Raw genomic sequence first — 24,363 nt, 5'->3', positions numbered from 1 at the left:
TTGCCACTTTACATACTATAACAACCCACACCTGATGCTTAAAACTGCTTAGAGAGCTCCCCACACACATCATCCCAGATTGTCTGCCCCACCCACAAAGGCCTCATCTGCCCCCCTCCCCCCCTTTTCCCTTTAGGTTCCAACATGTTTCAAAGCTCAATTTACTATCTAGGTTCTTCTATTATTTACTCAATATGGAGCTACCTGCTGTGCAGACCGAGAGTTGGTTCTTGGCACCACAGAACACAGCCTAGTACAGTCAATGGTTACCAAATGCTATGAACAAAATGCGTACGGTGCTATGGAGAAGTATAAGGTGAATGGACTTAGATTTGGGGTCCAGAGGCATCTTTGAGGAAATATTTAGCTGAAGTCTGAAGGATGAAGAGTTCGCTGAGCAAGACTGAGCGAGCACTGGAGAGGGATGAACAGCACTGAGGAGGGAAGAGCAGCAGCTTCAGGAGCCGAAAGGAGCCCGTGGCTAGAGTGCAGGGAACAGGTGAGATGGCAAGGGACCAGACGGGAAGCCTTAAAGATTACCTTTAGCCCTGTGACCATGACCTTCCCCTAGCTTTCCCGACATGCCCCCAAGCCGTGCTAAGAACCCTTCCTTTGTGCATCCGGGGGATTATACTAGAACTGTTTCTGGCAGGCTCCTTTATTAAATTCTTGAAGGCAGAGATTATCTTAATTTTGGACGCTCAATATATCACAAATCAGAGTTTTTTGTTAATCCAAACCAAAGAAGTCAGAAGATTCATTTCCTTCCTTGACTTTGCCACCATCTTGTAGCACTACCTCTGGTCGTGCAACCTTTTCCCGATCAGGGGTGTCCAAAGGCCTGCTTGACTAGAGGTTGCAAATTATGAATGTGCCTCCTCAGGGCAACTTGCTTATCATCTCTAGTGGGACAGAGTCCAGACAGCTGAGTTAGGTCAAGTGTATCTGAATCTGCCCTTAGCCTGTTATTATTTTATATGTTGTTTTTTTAAAAAAAATCCTTAATGTGAGTATATATGCATTTCATGAAACAAATCCACTAAGTTCAGTTCTCCTAACGCATCAATTTGAACACATTTTGTCACATTCCCTTCCCCATCATTGGAAGCTATTCAGTTCAAAATTAAAGTTGGATAGGAAGAAAAAACAGTTTCTAAAAATGACTTTGGTTCACCTATAATGAAAGGCATGAATAGTTTTGAATTTCTTCAAGTAGTAGTAAGATCATGAGGTGCTCAATGAATCCCAACACTTCTACTCTGAATCACAGATTCCTGGGTGACTAAAATAAATTCCAAGAGTTAAACTTAAGTTGGATGGTGATCAGCTACCAGAAAATAAACACCTACTTTATTAATACAACAGCAACAGAAAGGGTTTCCAATTTCTTAAAACATGAACCAGCACCACCTGGCTGGTGTTACAAGATTAAATGCCCAAATTTATCGTTCCAAGAGCTTCCTACCCCACTGCCAATGTTTCATCAAAGACAACTGCCATCAGAGCTGCTGTAAGATCACGGGTCGTTTCATAGTCAAAAGATCGCTGAAATGATATTTCTGTTTAGAAGCGCTCAGTGTAGAGAGAACTTGTCAATGTGGAAAGTCTTGCTTCTTGAATTCAAGAAAAACCATGACCTAATCTACCATTTTTTTCTGATTTAGTCTGCCAAGCTCCCTGTGAAGAATCCTTTTCCCTTTCTACCACCTGATCTGGGTGAGAGGAGAGGGCAGGGTGGAGGTGCCAGCGCGCTAACAGGCGATTCGGGCGATGTGCTGCACCCACTCCCTTTCTGTTGGCAGTCGTAGGCGTCTTTTCTGGCAGCGGCAGCAGCTTGACGAGGGGAGAAAGAGGTCACCCACCAATCACCTCTTCTTGAAGCCGTATTTTTTTCGTTCATAGAAGAGATCTGTCTTAGAGCTCCCCAAATTGACAATCTTTGGGCAACCATCTCTCTGGAAAACAGAAGAATAGAGAAATTATTAAAAGTCCTATTTTGAGAGGGATTTAACATAAAAATAACTTTTGGATTAGTGGTTCAGCCATTCATTTTGCTATTTTAGTTACCCTATTCGATCAATTGTCAAGAACTTACTAAGCACCTAGAATGTGACAGGGCCTGTCTACCCTCAATCTAGTGGTCTGCATTTACAATGGTGGGTTCTTAGACCACTTCTGTAGTTAAATCTATGATATAGTTGAGGTAGAATCTAAAACTCTTAAAATGTCCAAAGGGTTTTCTTCTAGTGAAACATAAGGAATAATCACGTACAGAACAAGCTCTCTGGTTCTCGTCCACTATCCCCCCAAAAAAGAGTGAATATGACCAGCTGATGTGGTTCAGTGATTGAGCATCGACCCATGAACCCAAGAGGTCACTAGTTTGACTCCCAGTCAGGGTATATGCCCAGGTTGCGGGCTTCAGAAATCAGCCGATTGATCAATGATTCTCTGTCATCATCGATGTTTCTATCTATCACTCTTCCTCTCTCTATAAAAATCAATAAAAACATTAAAAAAAGAATACCACCAAGGAAAAAAAAAGTCTAAAGCCTATTAGGAAATAATACCTTCCTTTTAAACATCACAGAATACTGGTGCCGACAGCCCCTGCTCTGATTGGTAATGACATGCCCCCTGGGCATTTTGTGAGCCTGAGTGGTTTCAGCAAAGCCCCTGGAAGCTGAGCTCTGCAGCAGTGATGACTCCATTAGTTGATCTGGAATGATGGGAGGAAAACTGGGGGAGTTGCTCCTGGAAAAAACCTTCACAGATTTGATGATTTTATTTTATCCATGTCAAAGGTTGTTGCTTCCTGTGACATTGGGCTACAAAATGAATCAATGAGGTCCTTAGACATCTCATTTCTAATCCAGCTGATTTCTTTTTCCAGGGACTAATATCAACACTACAAAAATATCTGAAAACACACAAAGCCAACACTAACATTTCGTTATTTTCTAGAAAATATATACCATGCATTACATTGAGAACTGCCATCTATGGAGTTTGGTGCCCAGCCCCATCAATGGTTTGCTGGATGAGCTCAGTAAGCTATGTCCTCTGTATTGCAAGTTCTCATACAGATGAGGGGCTGCAGCCTTTTCCTGGCTAAAAGGAGCCTCACATTAAAACACCACAGTGCTCTGGGACCTTGAGAGAGGCTATTTGTGGAATGACGATAACCTGTTTAGGCTTATTGTGCCACACTGATTTGTGTAACTACGGGCAAGCCACTTCTTTTGGACTCATATTCCTCAACTGCAAAATAAGGAGACTGGTTAACGTTAACAAACTTGTACTTATCTAGCGCTAGTCCGAGAGGCGCCACACCAATGTGTGCAGTTCCATTCTCACTCAGAGCCTAGGTTAAGGCGGTTTCTGGAGCGAGGCTACCTGAATTTTGTTAAGTTATTGACCTCCCTGTTTAGTCAAATATAAAACTCTGTTTAGTACATAAAATTATTGCAATGGTAAAACCTACCCCCTAGAATCAAGAATCAGTAAATACACTTAGAACAATGCCCGGCATATAGTCAACTCTTAGTAAGTTATAAGAAGTTGCCAAACACACACACACACACACACACACACCCCTTAGATATTTTATGAAGATAGGACTACATATATATTTTTAATATATTTTATTGATTTTTTTACAGAGAGGAAGGGAGAAGAATAGAGAGTTAGAAACATCAATGAGAGCTGAAACCGGTTTGGCTCAGTGGATAGAGCGTTGGCCTGTGGACTGAAAGGTCCCAGGTTCGATTCTAGTCAAGGTATGTGCCTTGACTGCAGGTACATCCCCAGTAGGGGGTGTGCAGGAGGCAGCTGATCAATGTTTCTAACTCTACCTCTCTCCCTTCCTCTCTGTAAAAAATCAATAAAATATATCTAAAAAAAAGAAAGATCTTTGTAATGGTACCAGATTTATTATCAAAAGATTGCAACCTAACATTATTGAAGCTGAACTATTAACAGGATCTGCTGAAGGAAAGGTTGTTCTGATTCCAAGAATTGATTTGTCCCCGTCTAACACTAGCCTCCCATTTAAATTAATTCCAAGACAGTTTCCCATGATGCAAGAATTTGCGATGACTATTAATAAATCACAAGGACAAACTCTAGACAGAAAAAAAGAAGAAGAAAAAAAGAAAAAAGAAAGAAACATCGATGAGAGAGAAACATCAGTCCGCAGGCTGATGCTCTATCCACTAAGCCAAACCCTTCAGTCCGCAGGTCGACTCTATCCACTGAGTTAAACCGGCGAGAGCTCAAATCTATTTCTACGGCAGGAAAGCAAGCTACAAAAATTACCCTGTACCAGTGATGAAAACTCAGCCAGGACTTTCAAGTAAAACTTTAAAACTAACACTAATCATGTACCAAAATATAACACACCAAAGGGAGAGATGTACAGAACTGAAATAAAGGAAAAGGCAACTTTTAACTGCTCTGATGTTCATGGAAATGGGGAGAAGAAAATGGTAGAAATAGCATGAGTGAAAGGCATCCTTAACTGCCCCAAGAACAATGCAGCGAGATGGTGCAGGGAAGTGCTTTGAGTTAGACCGTGCATCCTCAAAGGGGACAAAAACATCTTTGCCATTACAGTGGTTTATGACCTAAAGCTCCTCCTTATACAACAAAAATCGTATTCCTTATACTTAATTCCTCTTGTTAAGGGGAACATTTAATTTAAATTTTAACTTTTCTCCTGGGGGAGCGCAATAATGGGGGAAAAAAATAGTTGAGAAATACTGAGTTAGACAGACCTTGAGCCAAGTTGCCTAATACTTCTAACCCTTAATTTCCTCATCTATATCACACAGAATTTTTGGGGAGAAAATGTTCAGCAAAAAAAAAGAACCAACAACAAAGGGGGCATCTATAATACTTTCAATAATAAAGATAAATTTTTAAAAAGTATTTAAAAATGTTATGCACTGTACCTGGCACATAGCAAGCACACCATAAATATGAGCTATTTTGTTTTCTGGTTGGGACAGCTGAGAAAATGGTCAGTGAAAGGAGGGGAATCAAGACGATACTCTATTAGGAGAAACTACAAATTACTCTGACAGCAACACCCACAGCTGCTATCCCTGACTCCTGAGCATTCTTGAAGCTTTGAAAAATTAGATAGAACACCCAGCTCAGTTTATTGGTGTAACTCCCTTAAAAATGATGCAAGGTGCATAAAGAGAACTATAATGAGGATTAAATTTAACTTTCTCCTTGGGTTGTGGGAAAATTTCTGTATAGGAAAGTCTTGGGCACTTAATCTACATGGCGATCTGTAAGGCTGAGAGGCTGGATCGTGTCACTCGGCTGCTTTGGGCTCCTTGGAAACAATGTGAGCTGGGCGTCATCTCAGGTATCCCCAGAACATTCCTGTATAATGTGGAGCAGGGAAGTGACGTCTAGGATAATGCTCAGGGACAGAATGAGGCCTGAGAACTCAAAGGTATCAGGTCACACACCATGTGCAGGTGAGTCACAGCAATTTACATTGACTCAGCACTCTCTGGTTGCAAGTTTATGCCAACCACTCTAGCAACACCATAAAAAATTTCAAGAAAATGATGGAATCTTTAGCTAGTTTAAGATGATTTGTACTTTCCTCTTCACTGCTGTTGTCATAACATGGTTTCACTACTTGTAAACTATAATTACCCATTGCCTACTATGTACCAATCTGTAGGGGAACACCTATGGATGACTTATAGGGATAGCACCAAAAATGTGCCCCACCCTTACTGGCAGGCACTGTACCAAGAAGTGGGCAAAATGAGATACAAATACACAGCCAAGGTCCTTTCGCTAAAGGAGTGGAGCCTAGGTGGTGGGTCAGAGCACTAGGACCTGATGTGACAGCCAAAGGCACTTATGGAATTACTTTTGTCATCTTTTATCAATGACCCTTCCTATCTCCCTAAATAATAGAAGACTTAATTAAGTAATAAACAGTCTTATCTGGCCTGACATGTCACACTTACTGGGGTAGACAGGATCTACATACCAAGACTGATGAAGTGGCAAGGTTGTTTCTCCTCAACACAGGCACATCCTACTGAAAAGACTTACAAAAGGACAGCCTGGGTAATGGGGACGCTACAAAGTTTAGTCAGATGGTCTGGGTTTGCCCCTTATTAGATGGTTGAGGGACTGTAAAGTGGGGATAATAATTCCTATTTAATAAAGCTATTGTGAATAAGGGAGAAAACATCTATAAACTACTCTTTGCTCATGGGAATATTAAGAATTATACATATTTTTGCTTTACCCTAGGTTAGGTAACCAGATACCTTCTATTAGCCTATTGTATCACACTTCCTTTTATTCTCTCATAAGAAAATAAGCAGATTCCTGGAATTTCCTTCCCAAGAAGTCTGCTAAAGAAAATCAGTAAAACTAACCCTGGCTGGTTGCCAAGTGGTTAGAGCATTGGGCTGAACATGGAGAATGGTAAGGGAGTGCGGGGGGGGTGTTCTTGGGTTCAATTCCCGCTCAAAGGCAAGTTATCTGGGTTGCAGGTTTGATCCCCAATGCCCAATGTGTCTCTCACATCAACGTTTCTCTCTAGCTCTCCCTCTTCCACTCTCTAAAAATCAATGGAAAAAATCCTCAGGTGAGGATTAACAAAGAAAAAAAAAACCTGTAAAACTCACCCTTACTATAGATCTATAAGCCCTCTATCTTGCATTTGATCCAAGGAGTTAAAATAGCTAGCCTCTGCCACCACACAATGTCAAGGGCCAAAACAGAATCACATTTCCACATTATCAAACCAAAGAAATTCTTTAACCTCGTAAAGCTGAAATCAACTTGAATTGTCCCCAATTCAAATGTCACTACCTCCACCCAAGCAGTCCTTAATGATAGTAAAGAGAATTACTGAGTGGCTATTACACGCCATGCACTCTGCTAGGACTTACAAAATGCAGGGTGTTGTTCCTGAATAAAAATAATCAGAGACATCAAAGGAATAGAGCGAGGGCTCTTCCAAATTGCTGGTGTTGACAAACATTTGCTTCTCTTGCATTTTTACCCTTGATGGAAAATAACTGCCTTTTATCGGACTACACCCAGTTGGCTCACAGAATTTGAAGAAATTATAGCCTAGGTGACTAGCTGAACATAGTAATCTCAGCAGACTGTAGAAGTTTGCCATGGTTGGCAAAGTTTTATTTTTTAATGTCTTTACTGATTTCAGGGAGAGGGAGAGAGAAAAATATTCATAGTCTGCCTCCAGCACGCCCCCTACTGGGAACTGAGCAGTAACCTAGGCACTGCCCTGACCAAAAATCAAACCAGAGACCTCCTGGTGCACTGGATGAAGATCAACCAACTGAGCCACACTGGCCAAGTGGCAAAGTGCTTTTAGATATAAGATCAGATGCAAAACTTAGAATCCACTCACATCCTTCTCCTGGATGGTGCACTCCTTACAATAATAGGCGTCTGAGACTCCCGGGCCTCCACAGATCACACAGCGCCCCTGATAGGAGCCGTAGTTACACTCATCACATATGCGCACCAGGGTGCAGGGACGCACATAGGAGTCACAGATCACACACTTGCCGTCACCTGTGAGGAAAAGAGAACGGAGTTATGTCCACTTGCAATTCCTCGCCCTCCTCCTGTTATGGGGAAAAACACCAGTCTCCTTAGAGTCTACGGCGTAGACAGTGACTTTAGGGCCTTCTACTTTGGCATTACAAAACCTGACTTAGTGTTCATCTCAATCCCCACAACATATAGGAAAAAGTTAATACCGGTAAGTAACAACTAAAGAGCTGAGAAGAGCATCTGGTAGATGGAAGTCCATATAAATTATTGGCAAAAACTGTGTGTTGGAGATGGGGGTCAAGCCACTTCCTATTCAAAGCTACAGATTTTCTCAAAGCCTAAACTCGGCGTCTAAAATGTGGAAGGTGGAGTAGGGAGGTGGAGGCGGCCTTGGTTGCAGTCCGCCCTTCAGTGTTCACATGCTTCCAGGCACATCTACCTAAAGCCCTCTTGTGGCTCCACAGAAACTGAGTGCGAAGGGTGGGGCGTGTGGGAGGGCGTCTTCCACTTACATTTTTCACAGAGTCTTCCGATGGCTGCAAGATCAAAGATGGTAAAGAGTACAATTAGAATCAAGATTCTGACGAAGAGTAGAAAAACATCCTCGAGTTTGGGGTGGGAACAGAAGCAGGGACTGCAAAGAGCGACTTCATCCACCTCAGCCTCACATTTCCCAAAGCCACACCTTCCTGAAGCCCCTCCCAGGCCCTGGACCAGGAGTTTCTCCAGACCCCCCCGGGCCGCCCGCCCCCGGCGCCCCGCACGCGCTTCCCCGCCTTCTTTTCCTTGGAGGCCAAAAACCTGCGCGCTCCTACGCTACCCGCCGAAGGCGGGAAACGTGGCGCCTCCGAGGCACGACCTTGGGGAGAGATGGAACCCTGACTCCCCAACTCCTAACACTGCCCCCACCCAGGGGGCCGCGGCCATGGAAGCTGTCTCACCAACACCAGCCTGCTTGCGACAAAAAATCAAGTCCGGATGGTGTTTAGCCATAGTTCACGCTCCAGCCGGCCACCGGAAACTCCGGGAACTTCCGCCTGACCTTTAACCCCCATTGTTCCTGCCTCCTGGTCGCCGTGATTGGTCCTCCAGGCTTACGTCTGCGTTCGCAAGATTTGCACCAAGCCCCGCTCATTCTCGCGAGATCTAAGCCCTACGTTCCAAACGCTGGTTTCCTTTGTAGCGGGGGAGCCAAGTCCCGGCAGGCCTGTGAGTCCTTAACAAAATGTCTTTGCCCGATTTGGATGGGAGAGTCAACCGGAAGTACAAATAAGTAGTTTGCCCTTCGATAAGACGTCTTTGTGGGGTGTTTCCTTCTACAAATGTAGTTACGTGTTTTTTTCCCTCTTTCCGTTGGTTGCTCACACGGGAGCCCCGCCCCCTGGGCTCGCGGGCTCTGGAGCCGCTGGAAGCCCCGCCTCCTCCGTGACGCCTCTTGCCTCAGGCCACGCCCCCCGTCCGGAGCCTTTAAATTCGCCGCGTGGCACGTCACTTTCACGCGACCTCATCTTTGTCAGTGCACAAAATGGCGCCTTACAGCCTCCTGGTGACCCGGCTGCAGGTGAGCGAGCTCGGGGCCCCCTGGGTTCACGGGGGCGGAGTGCCTTCCCGCCTGCCTGCGGCTGTGGGCGCGGCGGTACCTGGCAGGCCCGGCTGGCGGTGACGTTTTGTTTACCTGTCACGGCCGTGGGCCCGCGCGGCCGGGTGCTCCAGTGCCCGAGGTCAGGGCGTCCCCGCTCCGTCAGCGCTCCAGCCCTGCCCCCGCCCCGCGGGAAGTGTGGGTGGAAGTCGTGGCGGCCGGGTAAAGGATAAGGACACTTCTTGTTGAGGACGGCACTCTCTTTCCCCGTAGGGTTTCCTTCTGTCCCTCAAGGTGAGGACAAGGTGACTGGGGGGTACGGGCGCCGTTGAGCCCGCTAGGCCCACAGCTTGAAGGCCACATTCTCATCTCTCAACGGCAGGGACTCGCTAGCTAGGTGCCTTCATAGCTGCCAGGTCTGGAGTCTGGAGGAGAAACTAGTGTCCTGTTCCATCTCTGAGAATTCTGTGGGATACATGACCAAGAATGAAAGCGTGTGTGTGTGTGTGTGTGTGTGTGTGTGTGTGGAGGTGTCTTCAGTCCCCAGACGTAGTAAATAGTAATAACCATAATCTCTTACGTTTGCACAACATTGCTAGATTGTTTTAATTGCTGATCATATTTTAAGTCATAAACTTATCTGGTGAAATGATTATCGTACTCTCATTCGATAAGGAAGGAAATTGCTAGAAAGTAGGTGAAAGTTACTGCTGTCACCGAAGTGCCCTGAGCCTCTTGCCCTCTAGCCCCTCTGGCTTCTAGCCCCTCTGTCCTCCTTGTTCATGTCAGCGTGTCCTCACAGAACTTTCCGAGCCACAGAGCGACTTTTGAGCTAACATTTATATTTTTTGAGAGTACCAGAATGGAGTATTTTGAGGTTGCAGTTAGTTGCTTTTCAGCTACTAGATGAAAGGGTAAGGAGACTCAACAGTTTGACCTTGACTTGCCTGTTATGAACCATCTAGAAAACCTACTGTAACTGCCAGAAGCGCTTTTCTCTTCTAACATGACAGCCCTAGGAAGGTGTATACATAATGTTTCAATGCCTAGCATATAGTTTGTTAATAAAAATTAAGCAGGTATTTGTAAACGTTCTCAGAAAATCTTTTAACTCTGTGGATCTACCTTAAATCAAGTAGCACAACTCTGATTTAAAAAAGAAATTGTTACATGCTGTCCTCAACAAGCATTATGCTACTAGAAGTTTTTTTTGTGTGTTTTTTTTTAATCATTTTGCTTAAATTTAAACCATATGTTTAAATAATTCATCTTAAAAATACTTCTGACCTCTCAATTCTGGGCAAAGACAAGGGATTTTCCCCAATTGCCACGTCAGATCTTTTGATTCTCCAGGTTAACACTGTGGAAATGCTGTAGTTGCCTCCTGATCTCCCAAGATGTAGTGAAGTCTGGAAAGATAATTTAAGAAAAATGGTTACAGACTTATGGAGCTTAGAAGAAAGGACTAATGTCATAGTACAATATATTTTTTTTTAACTGAAAAGGGATTTGGAAAGCATGAGTGTTAGATCAATGTAGAAAGAGATCTGGGCTAGAGTTTATAGTCTACCCTGACACTGTGACCTTGAACAAGTTACTTCTGTATCCTGGTTTCTTCATCTGTCATTTGGCTCCCATTCAAATTATGATGATTGTTATAAAGTCATGAGATAGTTTATGATCATCATGCAGTCCAACTTCCTCTTCTACAGATAGACAAAATCCAAGATCTTGAGAGCCTGAGTGACTTCCAGGGACAGAGTCAGGATTAAAATTCAGGTCTGTTCACTAAGCTGAATGAGCAACATTATGCCACGTTACCTCCTAATAGCCAGGCTGTGTGAAGTAATGGCCAAATGGCCAGCTAACACTGTCCTCGGAGACCTTGCAAATTTTCCTCTTTTGTGTTTAGCTCCATTGGAGATGTGATGGAACTACCTTGGTTGTCATGTCTGCAGAACTTTATCTATACATTAAATATTGTCCTACCTCATTCACCACAGATGCATTATATGAGCTCCATGGCTTGCTTCAGATACAATGATAAGCAAAGCAGACAATTCCTGTCCTCATGGAGTTTCCGCTATATTATAATGTATTCTACTTCAGAGAACCTTGGAGGTCTTTCTCAGCCAAATATTTTTCTTCTGCCTTTGACTGGACCAAAGGTGAAGGTAGATAATAGAATGACGGCAATTATAGTACCACTAGCTAACATTTACCTACTGTGTACCAGTAATCTCACATGACCCTGTCAGATAAGGCAAACTTATATGCCCTGTCTTATCGATGAAGAAACAGGATTAGAGCAGAAGCATAATGGAATAGCTAAGAGCATGGATTCTTACATCACACTACCGTATTTGAGTGCTGGCTCCAATACTCTGGGCACATTACTGTACCTCTCTATGCCTGTTTCTTCACCTGTAAGATACAGATAGTAATAGTACTTAAGACTGATCCAGTAGTCATATTATAGTTGCACAGTATTTAGAACTCTGCCTGCATGTAGTAAGTGTTGTTAAGTAAAATAAACTTGTCTAGGGCCTTATCACTAGCAGATGTCATTTGAATTAGCACCTTTCTGTTCCAAAACCTGAGGTCCCAGCCACTGCACTATTCTGCTTTCTGTTGGCATCAAGATTCAGCCTGTTGGCAGTAAGATGGCGGCGGCGGCCCGGCTGGTATGGGGAGCTGAGGCCCGGGGAGGTGATTGTGCAGGCGATTATATGATGTGATAAATCCATACACTATTAAGAAATAGTCTCTGCATCAGTTTGTACACTTATCCCACTATCTGCAACCTTATATAACACAGTGAGACACATGTTTATTCAAACACAAGATACCCCAAACCCCAACAGGTTGAAATTTATTCCAGGAAAGCCAGTTCTTGAGACAGGGACCATGGGTTTCCTCCATCAGCTACAGCATTTTGCTCCCCTCTGGCTAGGCAATTATTTAGGACTGAAGGAGTAAAAAGTGTCTTTTTTGGACCAGATTTCATCACTGTCACAAAGGAAAGTGATGAGTTAGACTGGAATTTACTGAAACCAGATATGTATGCACTAGGCATGGATTTCTTTGCATCTGGCTTACCCTCAGCCACTGGGGAAACATCTTCGGGAGAAGCAGGATCTGAAGAAGATGATGGCAGTGATTAAAGAACTGTTAGATACAGGAATACAGCCGCTGTGCAGGAAGCTGGAGGAGCTGTAACACAGAAGGGCCTGGAAGATGGTGGTGTACAGCGGAAGCTCCAAGGTTCCTGTACCAGCTGCGCTAGTTCAATCATTACTCTGGAAAATGGAATTCAGAACATGCTGCAGTTTTATATTCCAGAAGTAGAAGGCGTAGAACAAGTTATGGAAGAGGAATAAATGAAAAAGAAACTAATTCACCTTAAAATATTTTGAGTTTTCTTTGGGCCCAGCAATCTTATTGATACTACATCCCTTGCTTTTATTATTAACTGTTAAAGAACTGCAGATTAATAAAATATGCTCTTCAGAGAATGATAAAAAAATAAAAAAAGATTCAGCCTGTTGCCCAGGGTACCATTAATACTCCAGAAGCTGAGAACAGTGCTCTATCATTTGACCATACCTGCTACCAGGGAGTAAAATTAGAAGTAAAGAAAATGGAGGTGAAATTCTTGAAAATCCACATTTACTTTCTGTCGTTTAAAATTTTACTTTTCTGTAAAGGGCTGTGGATGGTAAATAAAAGGAGTTGAGAATTTGCAAATACATTTCTTAGGTCTTTGGTTTTGCCTTGAGGTTTGGGGGTACTGAGTTCTCATGCGGTTTTGGGATGCCGTGTCACCTCTGTCTGTAAATCTGAGATGGCGGTTAGCCGCAGAGACCTGCTGTTTGGCAGAATTTACAAGTGCCTCTGTAAAGCACCATGTAGGTTTCATGTTCACTGTAGTGTCTTCTCAGATGTCCTGTAGTCAGCTGTCAATTTGAATTGAGTGAATGAATGATTGGCTGGATGAGTAAACAAACTTCCAATGTCAAATTTGGGAGAGAGAGTAAAATCTCTGTCTTGAAGACCAGGGGAGCATACCATTGCCTTTAGGACCACCTGTTCCCAAAACATTTATTGAAAGTTTGCTGTGTGCTTAGTGCTGTTCTAAACATTGGGAGTGCAGTAGTGAACAACATAGTGGAACTTGTCCTGTAGTTCTGGAGAGACAGAAGAGGAACAGCTAGACAATTCAGCTGTGGAGCAACAGGATGTGATTTATGGTTGAGAAAAATCACTTATGCTGCTGCTTGGGTGATGGACCACGGAGACAAAAGAGGAGGGGGGAGACCAGTGTGGCTGATGGAATGAACCAGGGAGTGGTGAAGGTGTCTGGGACTCTGGTTCTGGTAGTGGATGTATTTTGGAGGCACATGGGTTGAATGCAGAGTGTGAGGTATAGGGATAATTGAGGATGACTCCTAGGTTTGGGGCTTGAGGAGTCGAGGGATGGGTGAACTTGAACTCAGTAGTCATGTGTTTGCACAGCACTTGTAAAACTTAGGTGTGGGCTGAAGCTCATTTATAAATTCTTGATCTTTTTATCAGCTCTCAGCAAGTTACCTGTATTTTACAGGTAAGGACGCTGGATAGGCCCAAGGGTCTTTCCCTAGGGTCCCTCACTTGAGTACGAGCATCGTGGATGGGGTGAGCCTGGTTCTGTCTCAGACCTTGTTCTGGTACCTGGTGTCTCTCAGAGGGCCGTCTGGGAAGTATTTTAAATGAGTGTTGCCCTGGCCAGAGTGGCTCAGTTGGTTGGGCGTTGTCCTGTGCCTAGAAAGGTCACCGCTGTGATTCCCGTGTAGGGCCGTGCTTGGGTTTCTGGCTTGATCCCTGGGTGCAGGAGGCAACTGATTGATGTTCCATTCTCACATTGCAGTTTCTCTTTCTCCCGCTCCCTCTTTCTCAAAAAAAAAAACCCACACAAAACACACACACACACAAATTTTTTTAATGAGTGTTAATGCGCCTGCCTGGCATGGCTCAGTGGTGGAGTGTCAACCTATGAACCAGGAGGTCACACACAGTTCAGTTCCTGGTCAGGGCATATGCCTGGGTTGGGAGCTCAGTCCCCAGTGTGAGGCGCACAGAAGGCAGCCGATCCATGATTCTCTCCCATCATTGATGTTTCTATCCCTCTCTCCTCCCTTCCTCTCTGAAATCAATAAAAAAAAATACTTAAAAAAAAAAATGAGTGTTAATGCTTCATTGGCCCCAGCTTTGTTTGACCCATCTGCTTTGGAAGCCAACCGGTGTGGCTCAGTGGATAGAGTATCGGCCTGCAGACTCAAGGGTCCCAGGTTCGATTCTGGTCAAGGGCATGTACTTTGGTTGCAGGCACATACCCAGTGGGGAGTGTGCAGGAGGCAGCTGATCGATGTTTCTCTCTCTTCGATGTTTCTAACTCTATCCCTCTCCCTTCCTCTTTGTAAAAAAATCAATAAAATAAATTTTTAAAAAGTAAGCTTAAAAAAAAATCCTTTAACCCCTGCCCCCAATTCAACATTGGGCTCCTTCACTGTCTGCTGGATATTTGTGGTGTTCCTGTTTTTGTCCACCGAGAGCTGCAGAGCTGGTTGAAGACAGGGCTTTGCCTGTGAAAGCTCACATGCATGCTGGCGAGGAAGGGCTCGCTCGGGAGCCATAGTAAATACACGGGGCTGAAGTGAGTGGGGGCTCTGCATGCCGGGAGGGGCTTACTCCCACTGGACCACCCTGCACCTTGGCAGTTTCCCTGGCACATTTAGTCAGGCCAGTCACTGAGCTAGATCTGGTTTTACAAACACTGCCTGTTTGTCCCTCACAGCCACCCTGAGAAGTAGGTATCTTTAGCCTGTTTTCAAGATGTAGAGACTGAGGCCCAGGAAGGTTAAATAGTTGTCTGAGGTCACAGCCACTATAACACAGCCAGGTTTTGAATGCAGATCTGTTTGGCTGCAGAATGCAGGCTTTCTACCGCTCAACCATACTTTCCCCAGAGTCCCCCTGGGAAGTGAAACTAGACGTCTGTGGAGCAGGCTAAATAGAGGGGACACAGTTCGGTTGGCTCCGTGCTCGTTTGAATGTCTGTCTATTTGGGGCCGTGGATGCCTCTGCTCTAAATACCTGCAAAGCCTGAGGGGGAGGCTAAGCTGTGGCTGCCTCCGGAGCTCCAGATAGTGCGTTGGTGCAGAGCCGGAGTGGGGCTGGGGATTTGCATGCTCTTCACCATGTGCCTGCAATTTGCTGACGCCAGCGGCACAGAACTAGACGATGAATCGATCCACTGATTCCCTAAAGGAACCCCTGCTGCCTCGGAGCCCCTTAGAGCACACGTGTCAAACACAAGGCCCGCGGGCCAAATCCGTCCCGCCAGGCCTTGCAATGTGGCCCGCACTGCGCTGTCATCACTGCACTCCGCTGCATTTCCATCACAATGACAGTTTATGACTGTTCAGTAAACCATTCGGCCCGCGATTTAGGCTGGATTTTAGATTTTGGCCCCTTCTCTGATTGAGTTCGACACCCCTACCTTAGAGGCTGAGACTCGGAGAGACACTGCTCCCTGTCCCCTTTCCAAGTCTCTGGAAAGGACCGCCTCGCTTTTGTGCCTGCCACTTGCATAGCAACCAAGCTAGCTCATTGCCTCCTGGCGGGAGGGAATTGTTTCACTTTGGGTTCTTAGGCGAGGTGCCAGGTATTGCCTGCCAAGGGTGGGAGAGAGAGTTTGAAACAGCGGGGGTGTGGGAATACACTTTCTCTTAGGAAGGTGTTGACTGACATGCATTCCTGTGTTGTCCACCAGACGGTGCCCACCCGAGGCTCCCCTGCCAGGCAGCAGCTGCTCCAAGCTGTGTGCCTGCAGGGTCATGGGCAGAGGAATCAGGGTCATATGCTACCCAAGACCTGGAGGTCATCCTGCTGGTAAAATGGGCTGCCTCATAGGTAGTGCAATCCCCACCACTGGACAAGGCCTGCTTAGGCTGGGTGATGCCGTGCTGGCATTCAAGGATAGAAAGACAAACAAGACATTTTCAGTTTCATTTCCATTCTGAGATGTACCGTGCTGGTGTGTATGCCCTGCTGCGGGGCTTCTGGAGTTGGTTGTGGGTGAGAAGAGAGTACAAGGCAAGTGGGAACAGCAGCCTTCTCTCCATGCCAGTCCCCGGAGGCAACCCCTGCCAGGAGTTTTGTTTGTATCACTCCAGGCTGTTTTTTCTGCATTTCCAAGCCACACATTCTTTCCGCTCTTCACAAAGTCTCTGCTCTCCTATCCCCGTTTCACAGAAGAAGAGGAAACTGAGGCACAGCGAGGTGAAGAAACGTGTCTCAGGTTCCACAGCTGGGGGAACTGAGGTTCTAAACCAGATGCATCCAGCGCTAGAGTAGATGCCCTTTCTGTCACTTGGCACTGGGGTGCTGTGTTTCTCCCTTGGCACTGGGCAAGTCAGATGTGGCTGTGACTTGTCTCTTACAGAAGCAGCTGCCTCCAGAGACTAGGCCGCCTGCAGGAGCCCAGCTCGTTAGGACAGCGCGCTTGCTCTGACTGCGAGTGACACTCACACGTTCCCTAAGGCAGTGCTGGATGGACAGAAGGTCAGACCTGCCCAGCCTGGCTGGCATTCTGCCTGAGAAGCTGTCAGTCCCTTTGGTTTGGACTGTTCTCTGGATACAAGTGGTCCCATGGGAAGACACCCGTCCCTTGAGAAGAGAGAGCAGCATGTCTGACCTTGGCCAGGTGGGGGGGGGGGGGCGGCGTTCTGAGTGGGCTTGCACGTGACATGCCCCAGTGGGCCTTTCCCATCTGCTTTTCTCCGAGCAGCACTGAAGGCTAGCACAGCCTCTGCCAAAGGCACCCCCTGCTTGAGTTTGAAAGCATTCAAGTCATTGCTCTGCCTTCATCCGTTATGTCACCAAGTATTTCATTGTCCTAGACTCTGAGTATACAGAGGTGACCAGAACAGACAAGTTTTCTGCCTTTGTGGAACTTACATTTTAGTGGAATTTACTTTCTCATCTGTCTGAGTCACCATTTTCTCATCTAAGCAAGGAACACAATGACGGGTAATAATCTCACTTGGCACAGTTGTTGGGAGGGTAACCTTGTGATCTTGCCTGGCACAGTTTCACCTAGTTTCTTCTTTCATTTATTTTCCTTTAATTTCTGGTCTAGCTCCCCCGTGGGGTCTACATTGAGTATGTTCCTTCCTTCAGAGTTTGTTCTGTGTCAGTAAATGTGGGATCAGCAGAGCCTTTGTTATCGTATTTTTCGGACCATAAAACGCACAGAAGTGGGGGGGGAAAGTCCCTGCGTCTTATGGTCCAAATATAGCCTACACATATACTTTAAAAAAAAGTTTTTTTACTTGCCCGGCTCTGTGTGGTCTCTGTGTGCTTGCCCGGCTCTAAAATGGTTCTAAATGCTGCTGTTTACTTTACAGGGTTGATTACATGTGTTTATGACTGTAATGTTGGGTTTTAATGCCCATAAAATATTTTAGGACACTATTTGTTTCAGAATCTTTTTTTCTTCATTTCCCTTCTCTAAAAACTGGTGCGTCTTATGGTCCGAAAAATACGGTAATTCTTGGGGGCCCTAAAGATTTGTAACCCATCCAGCAAGGAAGGGGACCCTACAAGACCCGGGGTCACTCCACCAGAGACACTGGGAGCCTACTGACCAGAGGCTGGAGATGCTGTTGGAGCCCGCGGGGAGGGCACGGGCCCAGCATTCCCAGCTGTGTTGCCTTGGGCAGCCACTGCCACTGCACCTTCAGGGCGGCCAGGGAGGCTGAGCTCTTTACAGTGTCACTGGCACGGAGCAGGGGGCAGCTGGCATTTACTCCAAAAGAGATCTGAGGGCATATGGTTACTGGGCACCCTGATGGAGACTCCACCCAAGTGTAAGATTAGGGAGCTGGTTTAGAGCAGAGGAAGCGCTGGGGGATGCTCAGATTGGAGAAGACATTCATGTCATTTCATACCTCATGTAGTACTGCAGGCATCATTCCCTTTCTCTAACTGAGGAAATGGGTTCAAAGGCGAAACCTGCTTGAGGTCCCACAGCTAGTAAAGGGCAGAGCTGGACTTTGGAGCTAGAACTAAGCTCTCTTCACTGCCATGCTGCCTCTCGTAAGCCACAGGTTATAATCAGGTTTTGCGATGGTGAACCACACCCTCCCTGACTCTGTCTGGTTGACTTTCCATTTCTGCTTTGTCTTTACATCCCACCATTTTACATTTTAACAGGCGGTGCCTAATTGTCTCTCAGAAATGTTAACCTTGCCCTGGACGGTTGCTCAGTGGCTAGAGCATCGGCCTGGGGACTGAAGGATCGAGGATTTGATTTACAGGAACACATACCTGGGGTGCAGGTTTTTTGCCTTTTTAAAAAAAGTTTTTATTGATTTTTTAGAGAGGGGGACAGAGATGGAAACATCAGTGAGAGAAACTGATCAGCTGCCTCTTTCATGCCCCCTATGGGGATCAAGGCTGTAACCTGGGCTTGTGTCCTGACCGGGAGTTGAGCTGGGGACTCTTGGTTCATGGGGCCAGGTGGGCTTGCAGGTTTTGGTCACTGCCCTGGTCTGGGCATGTGCAAACAGGCACCCAATCAGTGTCTCTCTCACAGTGATCTTTCTCTTCCTGTGTCCCCTCCCTCCCTCTCTCATTCCCTCCCTCCCTCCCTCCCTTCCATTCTCTCTAAAAACTAATGGGCAAAAATATCCCGGGGTGAGGATTTAAAAAAATATTAACCTGCTTACACTCTAGCCAAAAGCATCCGGGACTGGTAAGTTATTGATTTGTCCTGTTACCAGTTTGCTCTCACAAGGTTAACCACACCTGCTCTGTGTTTAGCCCTGCTCACCGAGAGAGCCGGTTGTAAAGAAGAAGTCACATTCATTGGTTTGATTACTGATGTTTTCGTAGCACCTCCTGGTGTGTCAGACCTGGTGTCAGGCAGGGGGATTTAGTAACCAATAAACAGACTTTCCTCCCCTAGAGCAGTGTTTCCCAACCTTCTCTCATGATGAGAATCACCTGGTGGAGTTGTTAAAACACAGATTCCTGAATCCCAACTAAGAAGTGCTAAACTAGAATTTTTGGGAACATATAGGTAAAATTGTATACTTAACTAGTGCTCTAAGACAGATTTTATATACAGAGCACTAAGTTAGGTATGCAATTTTACCTATATGTTCTCAAAAATTCTAGTTTAGCACTTCTTAGTTGGGATTCAGGAATCTGTGTTTTAACAACTCCACCAGGTGATTCTCATCATGAGAGAAGGTTGGGAAACACTGCCCTAGAGGAGCTTACAGACTAGCAGGCAGCTCCCACAGGTGAATGACAAGAAGTAATAAGGGGAATATAAAATGGGCTCTCTTTGGCTGGGAGTTCAAGAAGGACTCTCTGAGAAAGTGAAATTAATTTGGAACTTGAAGGATTAATGAGAACTACCTAGACTAGGGGTGTCGAACTCAATCAGAGAAGGGGCCAAAATCTAAAATCCAGCCTAAATCGCGGGCCGAATGGTTTACTGAACAGTCATAAACTGTCATTGTGATGGAAACGCAGCGGAGTGCAGTGATGACAGCACAGTGCGGGCCACATTGCAAGGCCTGGCGGGACGGATTTGGCCCGCGGGCCTTGTGTTTGACACATGTGACCTAGACAAAAGGCATATTGGGGAGGGGTGGGCAGTTACTTTACAAAAAGAAAGCGGTAGCCGAAACTGGTTTGGCTTAATGGATAGAGCCTCGGCTTGGGGACTGAAAGGTCCCTGGTTCAATTCCGGTCAAGGGCATGTACCTTAGTTGCGGGCATATCCCCAGTGGAGGTTGTGCAAGAGGCAGCTGGTCGATGACTCTCTCTCATCGATGTTTCTAACTATCTCTCTCCCTTCCTCTCTGTACAAAATCAATAAAATATATTTTTTTAAAAAAGCGGTAGATCTGTATATAGACATTGGAAAGAAGCATGAGACATGTTGACCAATGATAAAAGCCATTGCAGAGCAGCGGGTGTAGTTTCTGGTTTGTGTGAGAAACCCAGAGGCTGAGCGTTTGCTGGTGAATGCCGGAGTAATGACAAACTGCGCCAAGTGCTTATGTAAGCCCTGCCTCACAGTAGCTCCGTGTGGAATGAGCGTTTAACGAGGGAGAATTGTCCGGGATGACTCACAGTAAATGGTGTGCCAGGCTGAGCCAGGTCTCCCGGGTGGCGGCAGGTTGTAGCTGCAGCTACACGGCACCTCCCCTTCTGTGTCCAGGCTGCTCCGTGCTTCGATGTGTGGTTGGGGGTTCTCCACCCCCCCAGTGAGGGGGACAGCGAGGATCCCTTGGTGCAAGTGGCTCTGAAGTCTGCACTGAGGGCCACCTCCTGCTGAGGGGGGTGGGTGGGTAGTGCTGGGGTGCTGTTGTGAGTGGGGTTGGTGTTCACCACGGGTGACCTGCACAGGGAATGGCACTGGTGCAGTTGTATTGGGTCAAATGCTGAGATTGGCAGGGGTTGGAGTTAAATGTCCTGGTGACAGAAGGAAGGGAACCTGGGCAGTAGCTGGAGCTTTGCCTTGTCCTTTCCCAAGGGCGTGCTCCCCCTTCGGCAGGGAATGCCACCTGGAAGGGAAGTGGCTGCTCCTTTCCTGTGTCATTTCTTGGGTTCAATTATTCTTCCCTGGTCACAGTGACGCTTGGAAGGTTGTCATCCACAGTTTAAAATTAACTAATACAGACCCCATCATAACAATCATTTATCTGTCGCTGCATAACAGGTTGTTGCCCCCAAACTTAGAGTATTTAAAAACAACAGACATGCTGAAACCGGTTTGGCTCAATGGATAGAGCATCAGTTTGGGGACTGAAAGGTCCCAGGTTCGATTCTGGTCAAGGGCATGTACCTTGGTTTCGGGTATATCTCCGGTTGGGGGTGTGCAGGAGGCAGCTGATCGATGAACTCTCTCTCATCGATGTTTCTAACTCTCTATCTCTCTCCCTTCCTCTCTGTACAAAATCAATAAAATATATTTTTTAAAATAAATAAATAAATAAAAATAAAAACAACAAACATGTCTTGCGCGGGCAAGGAATTGGGGAGTGGCTTGTTTGGGTGGTTCTGGTCCGAATCGCTCAGAGTCCAGATGTCAGCCAGGGGCGGTATCTGAAGTTGGGGCTGGAGCTGGAACACTCGCTTGCGAGATGCTGTGCTCACACACCTGGCAGCTGGTGCTGGCTCATGGCCACGGTGCCTCCAGTAGACCTCTCCCAGGAAGATGTCTTAACAACATGGTGCTAGCTTCCCCAGGAGCAGGCACAGAAAAAGAGCCACATGGAAACCATCCTTTTTACTACCTAGGCCAGTGGTCGGCAAACTCATTAGTCAACAGAGCCAAACATCAACAGTACAGCGATTGAAATTTTTTTTGAGAGCCCAGAACCGACTTCTGCGCGTGGGCCACGAAATTTCAATCGCACTGTATGTATTCGCCCGTGGTATGTTGTGGAAGAGCCACACTCAAGGGGCCAAAGAGCCGCATATGGCTCGAGAGCTGCAATTTGCCAACCACTGACCTAGTCGAATGGATGAGAAAATACCCAAAGTTCATCTACTCAACAGTCATTTATTGAATCTCTAGTAGGTGCCAGGTAGTCTAGATACAGGATAAATAAGACAAATAGAGTTTGATTCCAACTCTCCAGGAGCTTACAGGACAGTGGGGTAGCAGCTGTGCCATGGCTAGTGCTTCACAGCATGATGAGAACTTCCGCAAGTGTTCTCATCTGATCTTCCTGTGACCCTGTCATCAGCAGCGCTGGTTATGTCATGTCCCCATTTCCCATCTCTAGTGCTCAAATGATGGTGGATTTCTTAAGTTGATAGAACTTGACTTTGCTCCAGCAATTCTGGCTACAAATCCCTTACCCTTTCTCCTCCACAAGCTGTGTCCTTGTCTCATCCCTAGGCCTCAGATGAGGAAACTGAAGGGCTCCTGACGTTGTCGTTTCTCACTTTCTCACCACCCTGATCCTGCGGGTGGACCGCCCCGAGCCCTCATTGACAGTTGCTGTCGCCTTTCTTGCAGAAAGCCCTGGGTGTGCGGCAGTACCATGTGGCCTCAGTCCTGTGCCAACGGGCCAAGGTGGCCATGAGCCACTTTGAGCCCAATGACTACATCCGCTATGACCTGCTGGAGAAGAACATCGACATCATCCGCAAGCGGTAAGGCTCCGGGAGCTGTGGAGACGGCCAACGGTGCTGCTGTCGCTACCTGCCCCGGCAGGCAGCATGCAGGTGCTGGAGGAAGAGTGGTTGATGGTGAAGGCAGGATCAAGGCCCTCAGGGTACAGTGGTCCCTGCCGAGGAGAGGCACTGCAGATTGGCGGTGGTCTTGCTCTGCCAAGGAAAAGTCCCTTATCAAGAAGCCTGGTGAGGTGGACGGGGCCTAAGAGCCAGAGAAATATCCATTTCCTCTTCTGCGAGGGGCCCAGAGAAGAGCTCGGTGGACTGTGAGCATATCTTTGTGGGGTCTCCCTTTCCTCATTTGGTAAAATGGCAGCCATCTTTGCACGGCTGTCCTGTGTTCAGGGCTGGGTGCTGGCGCCAGAAGGATGAGTAAAACGCCACAGGAGGATGGGGTCAGGGCTGGTAGTATGCACAGCCAGCACTGCTCCTGGGACTTGAACAACTCCCCACCTGGTGACAGTGACCGGGAATAAGCGAGAACAGATGAACGTACCCATTTTACAGCCAGGGAGCAGGTGCAGAGGGAGAAGCAACTTGCCTGAGGCCTTACAGTGAGCGAGGGGTGGGACCTTGTCTCCTGTCCTCACCCAGCGCTCTCAGACTGAAGGGTCGTGGGTTTGCTTCCTGGTCAAGGGCACGCACCTCGGTTGCAAGCTAGATCCCTGGCCAGGATCAGAGTGTGTTTGGGAGGCAACCGATGGATGCCTCTCTCTCCCCCTCCTCTCTCCCTTCCACGCTCTCTAAAAATCAGTGGGGAAATACCCTTGGGTGAGGATTAAAAAAAGAAGGTCCAGTTCTGTTCCCCGGAACTGGCCCTGCCATTAGGGGAAGCGGGGACGGGGGGATAGAGGGACCCATCTCGCCGTCCTCAGTTCATCCTCAAGGAAATATGACGATGGACTCGGCCTTAGGCTTGTGTCATTGTGGGACTTTCTGTGCTAGTGCAGGCGTTCGCTGTTTTGAAGTCCGTGTGTTATTTTTTGTCTCCTCTGGGACCCGGAAAGAGGGGTCGTGCTCCGAAACTCCCTGCTCGTCCCACTGGCCGTGGAGATGCTGCACGAAAGGGGGCGGCTGTGCCTCAGGCAGCGCTGTTTTTACTCACGGTTCTCGGGCAGCAGAGCACAGAGATTCTCAGAGCTGCCACTTGCTCTGCTGTTGCCCACAGAGCCAGCGCCTTAGGGAGCCTTGCTCTCCAGGGACTTGGGAGGTTGAGAGTGAGGCCGGGACCCAGGCCAGCTTTCCCGGCAGAGTCCTGTCGGCAGTAACACTAATGCCAGTGGCTGAGCATGCCTGCGGCCGCCAGCTTCCAGGGCTCACTGGGAGCCAGTGCGGGGGATGGAAGCCACGCTGCTGTCCTTGCGTTCTGACCGGGAGCAGCCACCTCAGCTGTGCTTCCGCTTCCGGTCAGCCCTGTGGGGAGAGGATGAGCTTATGCAGTAAAGTGCTTAGAGCATGTCCAGCTCCAAGTGAGTGCTGTCATAAAACCAATCTAGAGCGACAGAAAACAGCCAGTGGTGGTTTGTGGATGGAGGAGAGCGGGAGGGCACAGGGAACTCTGGGGAGAAGGATGTGTTCATTATCTTGATTGTGGTGATGATGTCACAGGTTTATACATCTGTCAGAACTTTTCAGATAGGGAACTTTAAATATGTGCATTTACTGCACTCCACTTACCCCTCAGTAAAGCTGTTTTATTTTAAGTGCTGTCTGTTACCTCATTCCAGCCAAAGTCCTGGACTTTAGACAGGTTGGTGAGCTCCCTGAAAGGACTGTCGCTAATCTGTTACATTTGTTTAGTAACGGAGTCACGTCTAGACCCAGAGCCTCTCACTCCTAATCTGATAAACCCCCCCCCTTTTTATTTTACTTATTGGGTGTGAGTGGAGCTCTGCTGTCCCAGGAGGCCTCAGCTTTGGCATAAGCTGTGTGCGTGGTGGGAGGCAGCCAGATGCAGGGGGAGCAGC

At 46.8% G+C, this 24,363-nt stretch overlaps 2 protein-coding genes and 1 pseudogene across 3 annotated transcripts in view; 2 read left to right on the top strand and 1 right to left on the bottom strand.

Moving 5' to 3' along the window:
• Nucleotides 1-1,328: 1,328 nt before the first annotated feature.
• PHF5A (PHD finger protein 5A) lies at nucleotides 1,329-8,681 on the bottom strand. Of its 2 annotated transcripts, XM_036456495.2 has the most exons (5): nucleotides 8,514-8,681; nucleotides 8,085-8,108; nucleotides 7,424-7,590; nucleotides 6,672-6,735; nucleotides 1,329-1,955 (listed from the first exon to the last, which is right to left on the bottom strand). In XM_036456495.2, exons 1-4 carry the CDS (start codon nucleotides 8,563-8,565, stop codon nucleotides 6,685-6,687), a joined length of 294 nt encoding a protein of 97 aa, XP_036312388.1. In that variant the 5' UTR covers nucleotides 8,566-8,681; the 3' UTR covers nucleotides 1,329-1,955; nucleotides 6,672-6,684. The 2 variants fall into 2 exon arrangements, with proteins under 2 accessions (XP_036312388.1, XP_036312387.1); XM_036456494.2 differs by lacking the exon at nucleotides 6,672-6,735 and having other exon boundaries at nucleotides 8,514-8,651.
• Nucleotides 8,682-8,983: 302 nt separating this feature from the next.
• Nucleotides 8,984-24,363, top strand: part of ACO2 (aconitase 2) — a 33,759-nt gene continuing 18,379 nt past the window's right edge. Inside the window, exons 1-2 of the mRNA XM_036456483.2 lie at nucleotides 8,984-9,133; nucleotides 22,239-22,375. Coding sequence (XP_036312376.1) covers nucleotides 9,098-9,133; nucleotides 22,239-22,375 — 173 coding nt within the window. The 5' untranslated portion in view covers nucleotides 8,984-9,097. The remainder of the gene's footprint in view (nucleotides 9,134-22,238; nucleotides 22,376-24,363) is intronic.
• LOC118729163 lies at nucleotides 10,329-12,663 on the top strand (annotated as a pseudogene).

Source organism: Pipistrellus kuhlii, unplaced genomic scaffold (genome assembly GCF_014108245.1).
Source record: "Pipistrellus kuhlii isolate mPipKuh1 unplaced genomic scaffold, mPipKuh1.p scaffold_m20_p_3, whole genome shotgun sequence".
Taxonomy (NCBI): domain Eukaryota; kingdom Metazoa; phylum Chordata; class Mammalia; order Chiroptera; family Vespertilionidae; genus Pipistrellus; species Pipistrellus kuhlii.
Note: the sequence above shows the minus strand (reverse complement) of the source record. Positions and strands in the feature narration are given on the sequence as shown.